The sequence below is a fragment of the Protopterus annectens genome, chromosome 6.part0, assembly GCF_019279795.1.
Source record: "Protopterus annectens isolate FY-2018-M chromosome 6.part0, PAN1.0, whole genome shotgun sequence".
Lineage (NCBI taxonomy): Eukaryota > Metazoa > Chordata > Ceratodontiformes > Protopteridae > Protopterus > Protopterus annectens.
The window spans coordinates 235679511-235699987 of NC_056737.1; the positions used below are offsets into that span (position 1 = coordinate 235679511).

Consider the following 20477-nt stretch of genomic DNA (forward strand, 5'->3'; position numbering starts at 1 on the left):
TGCCTGACTTATTGCCCTGAGGCAATAATAGTGAAAACTATAACTGTCTCTTCTCTGCTGCTCCCTTTCAGATGCCTCATCAGATCAGTATTCCTCCATCAATCTTGCATTTCCCTTCTTTTGCATCATTAAGTGTTGTGCCTCATGTCTACTACTAAACATCAAATAATAATCCAAATTCATCCCAAGTGTATTACCGTCCTGGCTGTCATCAGCTCCAAGTACCCCCTCTTCCAAGAGAATACTGCCTGGTTGCATTGTGTCCATTAATTTACCACAGCTGTTACACTCATACCACTCAAAACATAAAACAATAACAAGCCCACTCTCCAGCCTATAGCATGCTCCTGCCACCAGCAGAAATGTTGCTATATCCAACTATAAATGCATCAAAAGGAGACGGGATAAATGTCAGTTTAATTAATGTGTACCCTGTGGAAGAATTGCATCACATGCATGGGATAAAACATTTAGGAGCTGTCGCTGTCCATTAATAGTACAAGTGGCAGTCCTGGGGTTAATCTGCTGTTTCTATCAATAGGTCCAAGTTGTTCTTGAATAAGGTCAGAGAAGAATTTTGTTTTGTGTGGATGGGGAGTCTGTTCCAGAGCAGAGTTATCCTCTGCAAGATATGCCTGCCCCTCAAAACCCTTCTGTTTATGTTGCAGAAGAGATCGAGTAGTTAAGATGCGATTTGACTTGCTAATGTGGACTAAATCCATTAGTATTTGATCAGAGGATGCCTTGTGTGCTAGACACAGGTCATCTCTTAGTAGTCTGTAGAATGCTGAGTATAGTCACTGGGATTTGAGTTGATCCATGTAAGACATGCTGTTTAGGCCTTGTATCTTTTTAGTAAGGTATCTCTATGACCGTTCCAGTTGTTGCATGTGTATGGACAGATACGTACCAGCGGGGCATTATATTCAATGATGGGCTTAATGATGGGTGAGTAAAGGCTGACATCCCTAGATCTAGACACAATCCTTTTCTTTATAAGCTGTGCAGTATAGAAGGATTCTGTTACAACAGTTGACACGTTGGTCAAAAGCTAGGTCACTGTTCGCTTAAGTTCCCAAATCCTGCACAACTGGGTCAGCTCTTAGGAGCGTATTTTTAATGGGGTTATTCCCTGGTATTAATGACTTCCAAAAGGATACAATAATGCATTTTTTGTCATTTAGTTTCAGACCATGATTTTGGCACCAGTTATGTATTTGGGAAAATCTTCTTGGAGGATGGATAAGTGTTTTGGGGATTCAGTGACTGCTCCTAGCTCGCAGTCATCTGCAAACTTAGTCAGCCAGAGCCCTTTGGTATTGACTTTTACTTCAGAAAAGCAGATGCCAAACAGGAAAGATCCCAGCACAAAAACCTAAAGGACTGCATTGGTGATTGGTCTTTTTGTGGAGATAAATTCCCCTGTTTTGATTTCCTGCATCCTATCTGTTAGCCATTTGGAAATCCAGTGGGTAACATAAGGGTTTATTGGCAGTTTATTTTGTTTTTTCTGTTATACCTGAGTGGAGAATTGTGTTAAAAGCTTTGGCCAAATCAAGGTATGCAGTGTGTGCCATTTTGACTTAATCCATTGCTTTGGTGACTTTAAAAAAAAAAAAAAACACCAGATTGAGTAAGCCTGACTTGCCCTTAACAAATCCAAACTGAGATGGGTCCAGTATTTGGGGGTTCCCTGTGTCCTGATTGATTAGTTTCAAGATAATTCTTTCCATGGTTTTGCATATGAGGCTGGCCAGGCTTATGATTCTATAATTGCCTGAGTCTACGGAAGGTCCTCTCTTATGCAGGGGAATGACTGTAGCTGTTCTCCATTTGCTTGGTACTAACTTGTATGGAGGTTGATATTGAACAGTTTTGTTTGAGTTGTGGCTAAATTGTGCTTTGTGCTATTTAAGATGCATCCAGTTATATTGTCAGGACCCATTGATGTAGTACTTTTAGCTTTTGATAGCATTTTTAGGATTTGGTTCTTCTTTTGAGATTACAATTGTAACTAAAAATGACTTGTGCTTGTCTTTGGTTTGAGTAGCTATTTTAGCCTCAAACTTGGCTTTGGTGGATTTTAAGCTCCTGAGTTTGTTTATTTCATTGACAAGGGATCTAACATACTTGAAATTACTTTTATTACTTTTGGTCAAAATTATTTTCCTTTTATTATAACACTTTGTTGATATTATGGTTCCACTGTGTGGGTTTGTTTCTGGGGTTTGTCCTACACTTTTTCCCATAGGCTACAGCTGTATCTGTGTAACTATTTACGTGCTGATATAGTGTGATGGTATATATTACTGCATATTTAGTGGAGTTAACTGGGTTTGGTGGAGATATGAAGCTTGACAATTTATCCTTTAGGAGTAGGTAGCTTGTCTTAAAGAAATTTCTAAAGGTACCATTGGTGGAAGGGATCAATGGTTTCAATTTTATTTTGAAGGAGACTACTTTATGGTCATACTGAACAAGTGATGAAGATATTACATAAACAAAACTACCCTTTGACTGTAAGTACATGAAAATTCAATGAAAACTGCAGCAGTTAAATAACATGTAGTCAAAATAATCATACCACTGTGTAACCTAACATGGTCACACACATAGCAGGTTAGACAAGATGGTTGCATAATTCTACATAAATCTGAGTGAACTCTTGTACAATCTTCCTCCTAAATTGCTTTTACTAGTTGAAGATGATCCCAGTGTGGAATATCTAGCATCTTCTTTAGAAGGAAGCTGAACACACCTTCAGTTGCTTGATCTTTTTTCAGCTGACTGGATGCCCTATGCTCAGACCCTTAGCTGGACCTAGGTCACTGATGGCACTTATGGATTCCCTGACCCTGTGTCTGTGGGCCAGTCCCTTCAGTATTCTGACTAACCCACACTTTTAATTGTATCTGTAAAATGCAGGACCAAACTTACACTTAAGCTTCACCAGAGTTCTAACTTAATTCTTTTTCTTCTTTTAAGACCAATCCATAGTCATAACTTTCGTAAACATTATTGTACTCATAAGTCTGACTGTTCCTCAGACCATCTGATCATGTGACATTTTAGCCAAATAGTATGGATTTTATAATGTGGTTATTTGGTAAATATACATTTTATGTGTGCTTGAATCATATGAGGAGATTCTTAAATGTTAAATAGGCCCACAAATAATAAGTACACATGAAAGCTTCATATTATGTTGCTTAAATGTAGTATAACTCATTGAAGAAAGATGTGTAATGTTAGCTTACAGCACAGAAAAAAAAATATTTTGCACTTAATTTCTGTAAATAAAATGCCTGCACTTTACAGGTAAATGTTCCCTTTGAATTCCTTGATCTCATGTCCTGTGTTATACAGGTCTTCAGTCAGAACCTGACAGGCATTACAGACATAACCTTTTATGCTGCAGCTTTTCAATATGTGTGCTTATGTTTGTGGTCATTTGTGTATTTCATAGATGTGATACCATCCTAGATACTGAAAATGTCGTTTTCAGAATGTCAGAATGCAATGTCAGTTTATTCCGTGAGTACTGAATTCATTACTATAATCTGGTTTTATGACTGTGTATTTCTACAAATGTTTGTATCCAGCATCTCTAAAGTGTACTGATAAACTTCATCAGTATCATCATCGTCATCATATGTAGTACTATCAAATGATGATTTGTACAGATATTACTGTTTTACCATTTTTTGGTCTGAGCGTTGTTTGACATTGGTGATTTTCTGGAAAGGCATGCTCAGTGGGTTAACAAAGTTAAGTAAATACATTGGTATTGTTTCTTTTTTTCTTTTTCATTTGCATTATTGGTTATGTATTTTAAGATGGAGAGGTTGCTGGTGTTATATTAATGTTTCAGTGCACCCTCTTATATTATTAGGATGACATATTTCTCATTCAAGCACCTTTGTTGTCTTCTTACTTAACATGAACATAATAGTTCTTATTTTTTTACAGGAGGCCAACAGACCACAAAATCGGAAAATAAGACCTTGGATAATCACCATGGGACACAGACCAATGTACTGCTCTAACAATGATGAGGATGACTGCACCAAGTTTGAGAGCTTTGTAAGTAGAGGAAGAATACACAAACACACACACACACACACACACACACATGCACACAAATGTGTGTTTGTGTGTGTGTGTATATATATATATATATATATATATATATATATATATATATATGTATTTTTTTTTCTCTTCAGATCATAGGATTATATTAAAGACAAGGCACCTGAGTCTTGTGACCATTTCTGCTTTGACAGTGCTTCCTCTTAGACTATATTGTCTTTTGCAGGGAAGGCTAGGCCAGTCATACCAGGAGTTAATTGATGAATACCCATCCAATTTTCCAGTTCCCATTTGAAAAAAATATAATGTATCTCACTGAGTCTATTCCAAAGCTGGGAAAGGTGCTGCATACTTAACCTACCTCTCTACTGTGTTTCATTTATTTGCTTTTGAAACATTAGATCCCTGAATCTGGAATTTCTGAGTCAGTTTGATTTTTGGAGAAACAAGAGATCCAGAACCATAGGGTCTGTAACTCTTCTTAGGTGAGGAAATATATATATATATATATATATATATATATATATAGATAGATATGCACACACACACACACACACACACACACACACACACACACACACACACACACACACACACACACACACACTAACTCACATGATTAAAACAGCAAAGCTAAAATAAAAATACCGTAAAAATGGTTGAAAAAATATGTATATTTTTGCAACCTCCACATCCCCTTTTACCATTTAAATATATTAAGTCTGAGATTGCACAACAGTGAGGAAAAGGAGATATTTCCTTTCCCCACTACTCCACAATCTTAGAATAAATCCAGTAAAAGTAGTAAAATACCACTGACATAAAAATGTGACAGACTGCTTTTCAATCAAGTGAACTAATGGTAAAAGATACTGTACCCTTATATTTATATATCTATCTGTGGTTACCCTGTGTTTTGTTGAACATACATTTGTTTGACAAATACAAGAGGTGGAATAGCTTGTCATACATTCATAGAGTTGAACATTGGACAACTTGAAGGTATGTTTTATTGAGACAGCTAAGTGGAGATTAGAAGGGGTGAGTGTTTTCACTAGCTTGAGTGTAAGGGTTAGGGTTGGGGTTATGTAAGGCTATAGATGTAGTTCTGATAGTGTGTGCTTGTGAATGTTTGTATGTCTAAATATGTCTTGTGTAGTGATAGTGTTATGGGATTTTTTTTTAAGATAACGTAAGGCTTAGGGTTACTATTGGAGGCTAGGTTAGGGTTAGCATGCATTACTAATGTGTGCTAACCCTAAAACTTCCCCTCCCCAACAAAAACCCTACACCTTCCCTTTGAAAAAGTGTTATGGAGGCTTTTAGTGTGAAGATCCAGAAACCACCCTATCTTGACTTACATATAACTCTAAAGCCAAAAACTGCATTACCTCTCTATTGGTTGTGTACGTAAAAGAAATACCAAAATCGTTTATTTCCAGTTCAGCCATATAAGTTTCAAATTGTTCCATTAATGGTTCAAAGTTGCTTTAAATGAAAAGGGCTTGTACAATATGTATAATTGGTTGACATCATGTGATTCAATATAAATAATGTGCTGTTGGTGTATGGTGCAATTTAGACCTTACCATAAGGAAACTGCAGCTAACAACTTTTTATTAGCCTCAAGTATGCATCCCCCCACTGGTTGAATTCTTTGCCTTATGAGGAGTACCGACGTATTTTTGGTAATATATCGGATAAGGAAAGGATAGGTCAGGAATTTCTAAAAGTAAGAAATAGGTTATCTTGCAGAGGTTATTCCCCTGATTTGTTGGTAAGGACAGAGAATAAGGTATTAGGAATCCGACAAAGTGATGGTAAGGGAGCAAGAACGAGATATGAAGAGCAATCTTCAGATGAAGGTACTAGGAAGATGTATTTTGTTAGTAAATTTCCCCTTTCTCACATCATTTGGCAAGGTTAGTTAGGAAATTTTGGCCCATAGTGATGCAAGATGAATCTACTAAAGGTTTATTTTCGGAGCATATTATTTTTTCATATAAGAGGTACATGAATTTGAAACAGTTATTGAATAGGAAGCTGGACAAAAGAGATGGTCAGGTGGGGTGTTATCCCTGTTGTAGGCATAAGGTATGCCCAAAAGTTAGAAATTTACATGGTTGTAACATTAATGAGAGAATTTATAAGGCTACACAGATTTTTTCTTGTCAATCGAGTGGTGTTGTGTATATCTTGGGTTGTGACTGTTCACATCAGAAATGGTATATTGGACAAACTAAAAGACAAGTTAAAAAACGTATTTTGGAGCATATGGGGGACATCAGACATAGGAGATTAGATAGTCCAGTGGCATATAATTTCTGTTCTAATCATGCAGGCTCAGATTCTTCTTTACTTTTCAGTGTGTTGGCTATGCCTTCACATCAACATGGGGAAGCTCACTATAGAAAATTGTTAGCCTTGGAAACCAGGTTCATCATTAATTACAATACTTTATTTCCTTCAGGTCTTATGCTGGAGGTGAATATTAATATTTGAAATTGAATCTGATATTTAAATTAGAATGTAATTTAATTTTCACAGGGATGTCCGATTTGAAGCATGTAGTTAAATATAAATATAAATATGTATTGACTTTAAATTATAGTCAACACAGTGTATAAAGAATGTAAGGCTGGGGAATATATTTACAAGCATTTTTAATGGTTCAAAAATCACTTTAAATGAAAAGGGCTTGTGCAATACGTATAAGTGTTCGTTCAAACCAGGTTTATACAGTGTTCCAAAATTTATGATCCAGAGTCTATTCTTCTTATCCAAAAAAGTATGTTTATCAGCTTCAGACAGATTAGTGCTCCACAAAGAATCTATGCCCACAAATACAAAATTAGCAGATGTATGTTCACTTTTATGTTTAAAGAGAGCACTCTAGTACATTTACACTTTATGTCACTTAAATATACTGCTACCCTGCTTTTAAATGACCGTGACGTCTGCCCTACATAAACGGCACCACATTGGCATATATCCATTCGCTGCGGCATGTAATTAGTTTCCTAATCTCAAATACCTTTGAAGTATTAGTGGATGTAAATGACTTGGATTTCAAAATAAACTTACAATATGTGCAATTACCACAAGGGTTGCTACCTCTAGCTAAGTTCACCTCATACTTATTACCAATATTCATCTTTTTAAACCATGACAAAGATTCCCCAATATTTCTGCCCTTCCTATATCCATAAAGGCAGTGCTCATCTAAACATTAATCAAAAAACTCATTTGTTTTTAGTATATGCTAATATTTGTCAACTATATTACGTATCTTAAATATATGGGTTCCATGGGTAGTAATCAGTCTAGGTTTTGATGGTTCAGCTGCCTGTTCTATACTCTGGGCGTCTCTAAATGTTAGTTCCCTTTTTAAGGTAAGTGCTCTCTCTTCTTCTTTTTTAATGTGTTGATCATTATATCCCCGTTCACTTTAGTGGTGCTGGACTTTTCTTGCTACTTCAAAGGTACTTCAAATACTTCAAATACTTCAAAGGTATTTGAGATTTGGAAACTAATCACATGCCGCAGCGAATGGATAATCTATATGGCTATATACCAGTGTGGTGCCTTTTATGTAGGGCAGATGTCACTATCATTTAAAAGCAGGGTAGCAGTACATTTAAGTGACATAAAGCGTAAACATGCTAGGAGTGCTCTCTTTAAACATAAAAGTGAACATACATCTGCTAATTTTGTATTTGTGGGTATAGATTCTTTGTGGAGCACTAATCTCCTGAAGCTGATAAACATACTTTTTTGGATAAGAAGGAAAGACTCTGGATCATAAATTTGGGAGCACTGTATAAATCTGGTTTGAATGAACACTTTTATAAGAATGTATATGTATAATAATGGTGCTTTAAAAGTGTGACTCTTAATTTTCTTAATTTTCTAAGAGAATTTTAGGAGGTTTTTGTAATATAGAAAAGGGGGATTTATTTGACATGTATTATTTAATATATATCAAAACGAAAGATTATATTGTCCTATGTCTTTAAGAAATGGGTATATAAATGTATGTACTACAAGGGACTGTATTATTCCACTGAAGACTCCAGGGGGCAAAACCGGTTTGGAGTTTCTTGTTTGCTGTGACTGTTTGTTGGCCAAGGGCACTTGCCTGAATAAATACTGCTGAAAGTTATACCTGGACTTATATTTTTTATTTTTACTTCATTACTTGTTGTATTTCTGAAATTTAGTGGTGCTGGACTTTTGCTTTGGTGTCTTACATACTGGTATAGTCCGAGCACACCATGAGCCTACGTGCACCAGAAGGTTTTTGGGATATATATATATATATATATATATATATATATATATATATATATATATATATAAGGGCAGTTAGCCTAGTAAAAACCTATGAACATATATATATATATATATATATATATATATATATATATATATATATATATATATATATATATATAGACTCACTTTGCAAAATAAAATGTTTTACTTTTATGCTTTAGACTTTGATAGGCTGCGGATCAGCAAGTTGTGCTCAATCAGTTGTTTCTGATATAGTGAATTTTTGATATATGTACTGTATATACATACGTATACAGATATATATATATATGTATATATATATATATATATATATATATATATATGTATATATAGATTCACTTTACATGCTCGACGTTTTAAAACATTGAAATTCTTATGGCCGAGACCATATAATCGACGTTTTAAAACATCAAACCTGTAAAGCAAACACATAAGCAACACAAAAAATTAAAGATTTTCTAGAACTCCCCAACACCCCCTGCTATTTAAATATACCAACTCTGAGATTGCACTACAGCGAGGAAAAGGGAAAATTACCCGTTCCGTGCTATATGGAGATCTCTGCTCCCCTGCAAGCTCCCCTGCAACACCCACATTCCCTGCTAATTTTATATATATATATATATATATATATATATATATATATATATATATATATATATATATATATGTATATATAATCTCCAAGCTAATACTACAGTGGGGAATGGGCAATTACCATGTAACCCACTGTATCATAGTCTTGCACTGAAAAAAGCTAGTACATCCAGTCAACTTTTTTTCCACTCCACAATTGACACTTTAAACCATTTGTCTGTAACCCATATATGTATATATACAAAGACACACACACACACACACAAACACACACACACACACACACACATATATATATATAGATATATTGTGTGTGTGTATATATCTATATATATATATATATATATATATATATATATATATATATATATATATATATATATATATATATATATATATATATATATATATATATATATATACATACATATATGGGTCTACTTCAATAGACCAAATTTACACTTACCCGAATTGCAGATTCCGGAGATGACAACACCGAGCTTTCAGTAAACGAAACATGAACATCACTTTTTTTTTTTTTTCAGGGAATGCAGACACTTGGCCAACATGGGGAAATTTTCCCTTTTCCCCACTGTTATGCAGTCGCGTACTTGGTATATTTAGTTAGGGGGGTATGATTGGGGGTGTGTGGTGGGTTTGACATACGTCGGTGTGTTATTTAGTTAAATGTTGGCCACGTGTCTTCTTTCCCTATAAAAAACTTCAGTAATGTGAAAGTTTTGTTTATTGCAATTGTGGTGTTGTCATGTCAGTAATTTGCAGTTCAGGTAAGTGTAAATTCTGTCTACCAAAGTAGGCCCATATATACATTTTGGCAGTACAACACTTTGGACAAGCAACATGCAGAGACTGTGGGGCAGCTCACACTTCAGTGAAGAACAAGGAAAGAGCCAATTTCTTCACTGTAGTGCAATCTTGGAATTGGTATATTTAAGTAGGGGGTGTGGGGGGTGCAGGGGGGCGTAGCCCCCTTGCAAAATAATAGAGATGAGCTAATTGCTATGGCTGGAAGAGGGGAATGTCGACAATATGGAATGCACTTTATCGTGCAAACCATTTGCGACATTCCTATTTTTTTAGGTTTAGAGGTTATGTTTAGATCAAATGCACGCTTGATGTTAGTGCATTCGACCTTATCATGGTAAACCTATATATATATATATATATATATATATATATATATGGTTTCTTACATGTTTTTGAGAGCCTTGCAGACATCCATCTAAGTAGTTCAGGGGGGTACCACAGCTAATAATATCCTAGGGATTGAGGGGTGTTCTGCATATACTTTTTAGGGATGGGAGTCCTACATTGATTGAGTGTAGGCAGGTGTACGAACCTCCTAAGATGTTTACAGCTGATATTCCTTTAAAGAAGAAACAGAAGGCAAAGCATATTCCTCCTGCTCCTAAGGATCCTCAGCATGAATGGCAGGAATGTACACGGGGGCTGTTTAATGCACTCATGGCTTTGAAGCCCCTTCAGGAAGTGTCTGTTCCTGACTTCCCCCCTCCCTTTTGTCTTCTACTCCTCTTAAGACACCTAGGGAGCAGGACTCTTCTGATGAGGACTTAGAATTTTTCGAAGGTCTTTGGCCTATTCCTCTCAGATTCCCTCTCCACTAGATTGTGGTTCTGAGGAGGAGGACCCTATTAGTCCAGATTCCTTTTGAGGAGATTTCCTTTGGGGATACTGTCTCTCGTATGATGGGGTTTTTAAAGCGGGAATGTACCCACATTTCTGATGTTCGGATAAGGTATTATGAACTCCTCCAAATGGAGTCTCCTAAGATCTCTGCTGTTCCTCCTTTTCTTGCTGCTTTGTTGGACACTTTCAGCAGCTTCTCAGGCTTCTGATTCCCAGCCCCCAGCTCCTAAAAAAAACTAATAGGTTTTATAAGGCGCCTGCTGATTGCAAATTTCTTTACAAGCATCCCTCTGCTGACCTCTGTGTTATCTCTGTTTCTCCTGATAAGCCTTCCAGTCTTTTGCCTTTTATGAAATTGCTTCCCCAGACTAGGACAGTAAGGCCATGAAAACATTGGGCATAAAGTTGTACACTGCGACTATCCTGGCCTTTCGAGCTGTGAATTACCAGACCCATATGACAAGTATGTTTTAACCCTTCTCTCTCAAGCTTTTCAAGTTATTTCTGAACTTCCAGATTCTGAAGGGAAGGCTTCAATCCTCTTTTTGTTGGGGTCCTCTTCTGAAGTGGTCCACCATTCCATTAAATGTAGTTATGGCACATCTGATACCTCTTCTAAGGCTGCTGCCTTTGGTTCTGTGTTAAGACATTATTTCTGGCTTCACCTTCAACCATTACCTGAAGATATTAGGCAAAATTAATGGATGCTTTTCTTAACAATAAAATCTCTTTGGTTCTGCAGCTTCTGAGCTTCTTAAATCTCTTCAGGAGAAAGGTAAGGTCAAGCTGGAATTGAAACATATTTTTATTTTCCTTGTTCCCATATTTCAGAGCAATTATCTTTCTAAGTCTGCCTTTGTTCATAGGCAGTCTCACCCTCCTCCCAAGGTAAACAAGGTTGTATAAGGGCTCCTCCTGCTAAATCTATTCAGACTCCTACTACTCAGAAGTCTCTTTTTCCAGACAAGCCACATTCTGTCTGACTACTTTCCTCCCTACCTCCTAAGTTAGGTTCCTTTATCTCTTTGTCTTTCCCTGTATCTTCCTGATTGGTTAAGGATTACTCAGGATTCTTTGGTTCTGTCCATCATTCATCAGGGGTATTTCATGGTGTGGAAGTCCCTTCCTCCTTTTCTGGGCATTCTTCAACCTCCCCAGGAACAGCTGTCATTTTATTCCAGATGTGCTTCAAAGTCTTGTGTCTCAAGGCACTATCTAAGCCGTTTCTGCTCCACAAAGGGGGAAGTGGTTTTATTCCAGGATGTTTTTGGTCCACTGGAAAGAAGGCACCTGGAGACCTATCCTGGATCCTTTGCAGCTCAACACCTTTCCAAAGGTTGCTTACTCTTGAATGTTGTCTCTCCAGACCCTGTTTTCTCTTCTTCTTCCTCAGGTTTCCTCGTCTCTCTGGATTTCAAGGATGCCTATCTTCACATTCCTATTCATCCCCATTTCAGGAAATTGTTTTTGTTTCTCTGCTTCTTCCTTGCATTTCCAGTTCTCTGCTTTGTCCTCTCTACTGCCCCAAGGGTTTTCACCAAATGCCTCACTCCTGTGATTGCCTTCTGCAGGATGAGGGGGATTCAAATATTTCCCTACCTGGATAACCTGCTCATTCAAGCATTCTCTCCGGGCACCCTGCCTCACCATCTTCACTATGCTGTTTGCCTCTTGTAAAGCCTAGGGTTTACAGTGCATTTCCAAAAATCCTTCCTGACTCCTTAGGATCATGTTTTTCTTGGTTGCAGACTCCAGACTATCCCTATGCTGGCATTTCTGCCACCTCCCAAAGTTTAGTCTCTGTTTATGTTCAGTCCCATCTCCCTCTGGTCTTACTTTCAGCCAGGGAGTATCTCAGCGCCCTGGGTAACATGGCATCCACCATTCCTATGCTTCCTCTAGCCAGACTTCATATGAGAAAGCTCCATTGGTTTCTAAAGTCAGTCTGGTTTCAACATTCTCATCCTTTGGACTTTGTAGATCCTCTTCCATGCTTCAAGCTAGAGCTTCAGTGGTGGATTCCTCAGTTGCCTGTCAAACCAGGGCTTTGTTTTCAGCCCACAATCTCCTCTCAGGAACTGTTTTCAGATGCCTTGGATTCAGGGTGGGCGCTTCTTTTCGCACTCTGAAGGTTCAGTGCTATTGGTCAATTCATTAGAGTGTGGACCATATCAATATCAAAGAGATGAGAGCACTCCTCCTTGCTCTTCAGGCCTTACATTCTCATTTTCTTCCAGGGCCTCTCAAGGTCTTTACAGACAATATAATCATAATGTAGTACATCAACAAGCAAGGAGGGACATGGTCTTACCTCTTGTGCAGACTAGCTTTTCAGGTTTGTGATCTGGCTGTCCAGTATCAGGTGATGCTTCAAGCTATTTATATTCCTTCAGAACAGAACCTTGTGGCAGACTCTTTGAACCGGTCCAACATAGACTCACAACTGGATGCTTCTCAGAGATGTGCTTCTGGGCATTGTCTACCAGTGGGGTATTCCTCAGGTAGATCTTTTTGCCGCCTCTCTGAACAGACAACTTCCTCTCTTTTGTACCAGAGTACCAAGTCCTCTGGCATGGAAGGTGGGCGTCCTCTCTTTCTCTTGTAAGGAGATGATCTGAAGTAGGAGATTCATTTGTCTGCAACCTGTGGGTTATGGATCCGATATCGGATCCGAACCGGCATGGTTTACCAGCTATGGATCCAAGCTCTCAGCTCCTCCCCTCATCCATAATGCCCTGCTCTACCCTCATGACCTCAGATCTCGTTTGCCGCGCTGGTGACCAGATTGTGTTCCTAAGCTCTTCAGCTAAGTGCAGTTTTTTAGTCTTTAAAGTGCTAATTTTTGAAGTTTTGTGTGAAAGTTGTGTGGAAGTGTAGGTTTCCCTATTACTTAATTATACTTTTAGTGTTTTAAAATTTAATTTTACTTATCCCTCCCCTCGCTGGTAGCGTAGTGTGTGTTTGGGCCTGTTGAGTGGTTTTGTTACTTTGCTTTAACTCTAGTTTAAGTAACTTTTTTGCATTTGGGATGTCTGAACAACCCAAAGCTGTGTTCTCCAAGTGCTCCGAGTGTGGCCATAAGCTTTCCCCGGCTGATGGCCACACTTGGTGTGTTAGATGCCTTGGCGTTGAACACCTCACTTCTGGATGTTCCATTTGTGCAGGGTTCAACCCCAGGGCATTGAAGGAGCGGAGGTCCAAGCTTGTCTTGGCAGGTCTTTTGCCACTGGACTCGGCTCCGGCCTCCGCTCCTTTGGGGGTAACCGTTTCTATGGTTGTCTCCTCTCCGGCTCCCCCTCCTCCTCCTGGGACTCAACCTCCCTGTAGTGGTTCGGAGGAGAGGGAAGCTAAGAAGGACCGGAGGGAGAAGCACCATAAGCGGCGGGCCGAGACCTCTGTTTCGGCCCCGCCAGCCAAGCGGGCTTCTCCTCCGGCCTCCTTGTCTGCTGGCTCTCCCCCTCCTCGGCTCCGGTCTCCAGTGTGTTTTTCACCGGGACCTGAGGAGGAGGAGACCCGATCTCCGTCGAGGCTATCGAGGAGGCACTCAAGGCCTACCTCGGTAGCCTCGTCGAGATCAACTTATAGCCTGTCAGACGCTGATCTGGACCGGATGATGAGAAGGTTCATCCAGGCCCAGATGCAGATGGGAGTGCTCTTGCCTCCCCCCTCTGGGGGGGAGCTCGACCCCTTTTTTCAAGCCAATTGCTCCTTCTCTGACCCGCTACCCGGGTTCGGAGCAGTTGGAGCCGAGCAGCTTTGGAGCCGGGGGTGGGCCCGCGCCGATAGTACTTGGTACCGGATCCGACCCTGCCCTCGAGTGCTTCGGATCCGACCTCTCTGAGCCTGGATCCGAGCCGGATCCGGGGATCAGTGCTCCGGCGCCGTCTGTGTCGGAGCGCACTGTCCCTTCGGCTCCGGGCGCTTCGGCGCCGGCTCCGGTCCACTCCTCGGATCCGAGGGGGAGCCGATTGTCGGATCCTTTGGTCGAGGTCGGCTCCCCTTCGGCTTTTGATGTAGTGGAGAGGGCCCTGTTGAGGGTCTCCGGACCCCCGGCACTTGCTTCGGCTCCGTCCCGCGCTCCCTCTGCACTGGGTCAGGCTTCCACCATCTGGCCCTTGGGACAGCCCGCACCTGTGCCCCAAGCTGTTCCCTGGAACAGGTTACTGTTCGCGAGGAGTCCTCTGACAGCCCCGGAGGATGTTCCCGCAAACATACGTGCAAAAGGAGGCACATTGACTCCCAGTCTCTCACAGAAGACACGGATTTGGAGGAAGGAAGGCTCCCCACGGTCACCCCGAGGATGTCTCATTTGGAGACATCATGGAAGTGCTCCGCATAAGGGGGTGGTCTGCCCCAAGTCTTCCTCGGACGAGTCCGTGTTCTTGGAGGCATTTGAAGCGGGCCCGTCTACCTCTTGGGTGTCCCCTCCTGCCGACCCCCTGGTGGACCTCATTACCACCAGGGCGTGGAAGGAACCGGACACCGTGGAGCCAATCCCTAAAAGGCCCGACCGTATTCTCAGTCCCCCGGCTGACCATGCCCATTGGAGTAAGGGGCCTCCGGTAGATGCCATGTCGACGGCGGCGGCCACCAAGAGGGAACTTGCTCAGGAGAGTCCCTCAGTCCATCCCCCGAGCAAGGAGTCTCGGATGATGGACCGCTTGGGGAAGAGGATGTTTAGTTCAGCGACCTTCTCTGTAAGGGCGCTGAACTATCTGGCACACGTGATTAGGATGCAGCACGATCTTATTAAAGAATACGCTGCATCCCCCCCAGAGTCCATGTCGGAGGAGGACAAAGTGCTGCACTCCACCCGCATGGCCACTCTCAGGTCCGTCACCAATACCTCTATGCGGCTACTCTCCCATGCTATGGAAGGTGCCGCTAGAGCCGCAGGGGCAGGCCTAGTTACTAGACATCAGGCCTGGCTCCGTCATTGCGATTTCTCAGAGCCCTTCAAGGCGTCATTTGCGAATGCCCCCTTCGATGGTTCTGCCCTCTTTGGCAAAACTGTTCGCGACACTTTGACCCAGAGCGAGAAGGACGGGAAGACACTGTCTGCCGTCGGAATCCGCTTCTCTGCACCCCAGAGGCCCTATTCTAGGAACCAAAAGGGACAGAAGAAGATGTGGTTCCGGAAGTCGCAGCACTCTCAGTCTGCTCCGGACAACCAGTCCTTCCGTGACAGAGGAGGACAGGGAGGACGCCGCCCTAGGGGCAGAGGGGCTCCCAGGAACTTCGGGTCCAGAGAACCCTTCTCTGAACGGCCCGCGCAACAACCCTGAGGGGTTGCCCGGCTGCTCAACTCTGGAGGCAGTCGGGGGACGTTTTTCGGAGCACCTAGTGGCATGGGAGTCCATAACATCAGACCGCTGGGTCCTCCAGATCATATCCAGAAGATACCGTGTACCCCTTCTTCACTTGCCAAAATTGAAGTCCCTCCCCGATGTTCCACCCGGTCAGTGGGAGGCCGCTTTGGCAGAAATTGGCCATCTGCTAAAGAAAAGAGCCATCCAGCCCGTCCCCCCAGACCAGATCGGATCAGGGTTCTACTCCATGTTCTTTTTAGTGCCAAAAAAGACAGGGGATCTAAGACCAATTTTAGACCTTTCTCTCTTGAACCTGGCAGTTCCCAAGGAGAAGTTCCGAATGGTCACGCTGCAGTGTATTCTCCCCCTTCTGGGAGAAAATCACTGGATGTGCTCCATAGACCTCAAGGATGCGTACTACCACATACTAATGGACAGGCGCTCCAGGAGGTTTCTCCGCTTCCGGCTGGGAGCCAGTCACTACCAGTTCCGGATCCTTCCCTTTGGTCTCACCACAGCCCCCAGGGTGTTCACCAAAGTATTAGCAGTGGTAGCGGCCCACCTGAGGCTTCAGGGGGTACAGGTCTTTCCCTACCTGGACGACTGGCTCCTCACTGCCCCAACAAGGCATCTACTACTATTGGCGCGAGACTCCTTTCTCCATCTTGCTCCCCGTCTGGGCATCACAATAAACACAAAAAAATCCAACCTAGCACCCACGCAGTTCATAGATTTTATAGGTGCCAGGTTAGACACAAGGAGATTAATAGCCTTCCTCACTGCGGACAGAGTTCAAAATCTGCAACTCCAGGTGCGGGCCATTCTCCACTCAAGCTCAGTTCCGGCGGAGTTGGTCCTGAGGGCTCTAGGATCCATGGCGGCTGCTATAGCGCTTCTTCCTCTCGCCAGGTTCAATATGCGCATCCTCCAATGGACACTCCTAGTCCAGTGGTCGTATCTTGCTCTTCCTATGCATCATCCCATTGCGATCAGCAAGGCTTGCAAGTGGTCCCTCCTGTGGTGGCTACACTCTCCAGATCTCCACGGAGGCCGCCCATTTTGTGCTTCTCCCCCTCTCGCCACGGTGACTACGGACGCCTCCCGCCTCGGGTGGAGGGGCATTTTGCAGGCCGGACCGTCCAAGGCACGTGGACTGATTCAGAGACCTTACTGCATATCAACGTTCTAGAGATGAGAGCAGTGCTCTTAGCGTTGCTAGCACTTCAGGCCTTTCTTCCCTTGGGAACAATTGCGATTCAATCGGACAACATGTCGGTTGTCTGGTATATCAACAAGCAAGGAGGAACCAGGTCTTACCCTCTTTGTCGAGAAGCCATGAGAGTTTGGGAATGGGCAATCTCCACCAACCGCTTTCTCATAGCAACGCATATTCTGGGTCGGTCCAACATCCTGGCGGACAAACTCAGTCGCACCATTCTCACCCCTTACGAGTGGTCTCTCAATACTCAGGTAGCAGAACGCATATTCGCACGGTGGGGAACTCCTTTGCGATCTTTTGCCTCTCCTCAAACACCAAGTACGACAGTTTTTCGCTCTGATACCTCCTCCCGGAGGTTCCCAAGAGACGCTCTGGTGCATGATTGGCCACCCGGTCTTCTTTATGCTTATCCCCCCTTGCCTCTGATGCTCCAAGTTCTTCAGAAAGCCTCTCGGTTGGGGTGCAGAATGATTCTCATTGCTCCATTTGGCCTCGACAGATCTGGTTCCCCTTCCTAAGGTCTCACTCTGTGAATCCTCCTTGGATTCTAGATCCCATCCCGGATCTGATATCTCATCCATCCCACTTATCTCCTCCGAACCTGGACAACCTGAAGCTGACCGCTTGGCTGCTCCAGTTCCACTCTTGATCAGGACTCCCGGTATTTCGTCCCTGTTAAGGCCATCCTGGTGGCAGCTCATAAGCCATCCACTAGGAAAGTCTACTGCAGCAAGTGGAAGCGGTTATCGTTGTGGGCGGAGCGGCAAGGCCTAAACCCTTCACAGTTCCTCTCCCTTTGGTGCTTGATTTCTTAACCACTCTTTTAATGATGGTGCCAGCAGTTCCATGGTCAAAGTACAACTTAAGGCAATTTCCCATTATCACATTGGTCATGACTCCAATCCACTGATGTCGGCCAAGTTGTGTAAGATTTTCCTTAAAGGTACTTTTCTTCTCAGGCCCCCTGTAAAGCAAGCGGTTCCTCCTTGGGACCTTTCCTTAGTTCTCCAGGCCTTGACCGCCCCCTTTGAACCGGCTACGGTAGATCTGAAATTTTTATCTTTCAAGACCGCCTTCTTAGTAGCCATTGCTTCGGCCAAGAGAGTTTCAGAGCTTCAAGCATTATCAGCTAAACCTCCTTACTTGGTCTTTCATCCGGACTGTGTTTACCTCAGGACCAACCCGTCCTTTCTTCCTAAGGTAGCTTCTGAAGCAAACATTAATCAATCCATTAACCTCCCTGTCTTCTTTCCTAAATATGAAAACAAAGGTGAATACAAGCTTCACTCCTTAGATGTTCACAGGCAACTTAGATTTTATCTAAACAGGACAGCTGGTCATAGGCAGTCCGACCAGTTGTTCATTTCCTTTGCTAAATTTAATTTAGGCAAACCAATTTCTAAAGTCTCATTATCTCGCTGGATTTCACAATGTATCTTATTGGCTTATCAAGCTTCGGGAAGGCCCGCACTGGAGGGTGTACATGCCCATTCAACCCGGTCAGTCTCTACCTCGGCAGCCTTTAAGGCTAGGATTCCTCTAGATGATATTTGTGCAGCAGCCACGTGGGCTTCATCTCATACTTTTATTTCCCACTACAAGTTGGATCTTGCATCTAGGGGGGTAGAGCATCCTTTGGCTCCGTGGTGCTACGGAATATCCTTCCATGATGGCCGCCCAAGATTCAGGTAGCTGGGGACTCTGTCCCACAGGTTGCAGACAAATGAATCTCCTACTTCAGATTTAGAAGTTATGTACTCACCATAACGTTCCATCTGAGTAGGTGTATTCATTTGTCTGCAACCATCCCGCCCTCCTATCCCCCTGGCCTTTCAGTTTCCTGCATATGATGTGTTACCCTTTTCAGGGTGTTCTTGCTGTTGGCAAACTCGATCTGAGGTCATGAGGGTAGAGCAGGGCATTATGGGTGAGGGGAGGAGCTGAGAGCTTGGATCCATAGCTGGTAAACCATGCCGGTTCGGATCCGATATCGGATCCATAACCCACAGGTTGCAGACAAATGAATACACCTACTCAGATGGAACGTTATGGTGAGTACATAACTTCTAATTTCTTTATGCCTTCCCTCCCCTTCCTCTCCTACCAAGGGTCCTGTCCAAGATAGAACAGGACTCTCCCAAAATCTTGTTGGTGACTCCCTTTTGGTCCAGATAGCATTGGTTCCCTCATGTTCTACACCTAGCCAAGGGCAATCACCACAAGTTACCTCACAGGGTGGACTTACACATGACAAGGGTCTCCCCCATCCATCCTCATTTGTCCACTCTTCAACTGATACTGTGGGTGATATGGTTTTGATCCATTTTAGGCACCTTTTTTTCTGAGAATGTGCTTCAGGTTCTGCAAGAGGCCAGGAAGCCCTCTACCAGGAAATCTTCTTTGTCCAAACGGAAGACATTTTCTGACTGGTGCTTTGCCCCATAACCAGGATCCATTTTCTGTGACGGTTCCTCTGGTCGTTTCTTATTTGTGTGAATTTCTCCATGCTGGGCTGGCTTACTTTTCTGTGAAAGCTCACCTTTCAGCTATTTCTGCTTGTCTGCCTTTGACCCCTCCTTTGGCCTCTAGGTTTGAGGTCAAACAATTTCTTAATGGCATCCTTCATATTAGGCCTCCAAGGAAGTCTGTTCGGTTTACTATGATAAAGTCGAATACAATAATATCTAATGGTCATTGGATTGAAAAATAACATCTAAACTCAAAATATTGAAAGAGAAAAATTTCTATAATCGTTTCATTGACAAAACAATTAGCTCACCCGCACCCCCCCTACTTAAATATACCAACTCCGAGATCGCACTATCATTGTAGAAATGGGCAATTTGACATTTTGAGTTTAGACTAATGTTATTTCAACTTTTTAATTCATGCATACAGTGATTTCAACCAAAACATGTTCGACCATTTCATGTTAGACTTTATTATAGTGAACCAGTCTGTTCCTCCTTCCTGTGACCTTGATTTTGTTCTTGAAAAATTGACTCAGGTTCCTTTTGTGCCTGCAACTTCAGCTTCCTTGCAACATTGTTCTTGGAAGACTGTCCTTCTTTTGGCCCTTACTTCAGCTAGAAGGGTGTGTGAGCTTCAGGCCCTTATGGCTATTCCTCCTTTTTTTTGTTTTTTCCTAGGGACATGGTGTCTCTTTATACTAATCCTTCTTTTATGCCCAACGTGGTTAATGCATTGTTTCTTAACCAATCTGTTCATTTGCCTACTTTTTTCCTTTCTCCGCAGTCTGCCAGTGAGAAGATTCT

The 20477-nt window shown here is 42.3% G+C and overlaps 1 protein-coding gene across 2 annotated transcripts in view; it reads left to right on the top strand.

The window, feature by feature from the left end:
- ACP7 (acid phosphatase 7, tartrate resistant (putative)) overlaps positions 1-20477 on the top strand; it is a 1845593-nt gene that overhangs the window by 1487149 nt on the left and 337967 nt on the right. For both annotated transcript variants that reach the window (XM_044073975.1, XM_044073976.1), the window contains exon 8: positions 3970-4083. In XM_044073975.1, the coding sequence (XP_043929910.1) occupies positions 3970-4083 (114 nt within the window). The remainder of the gene's footprint in view (positions 1-3969; positions 4084-20477) is intronic.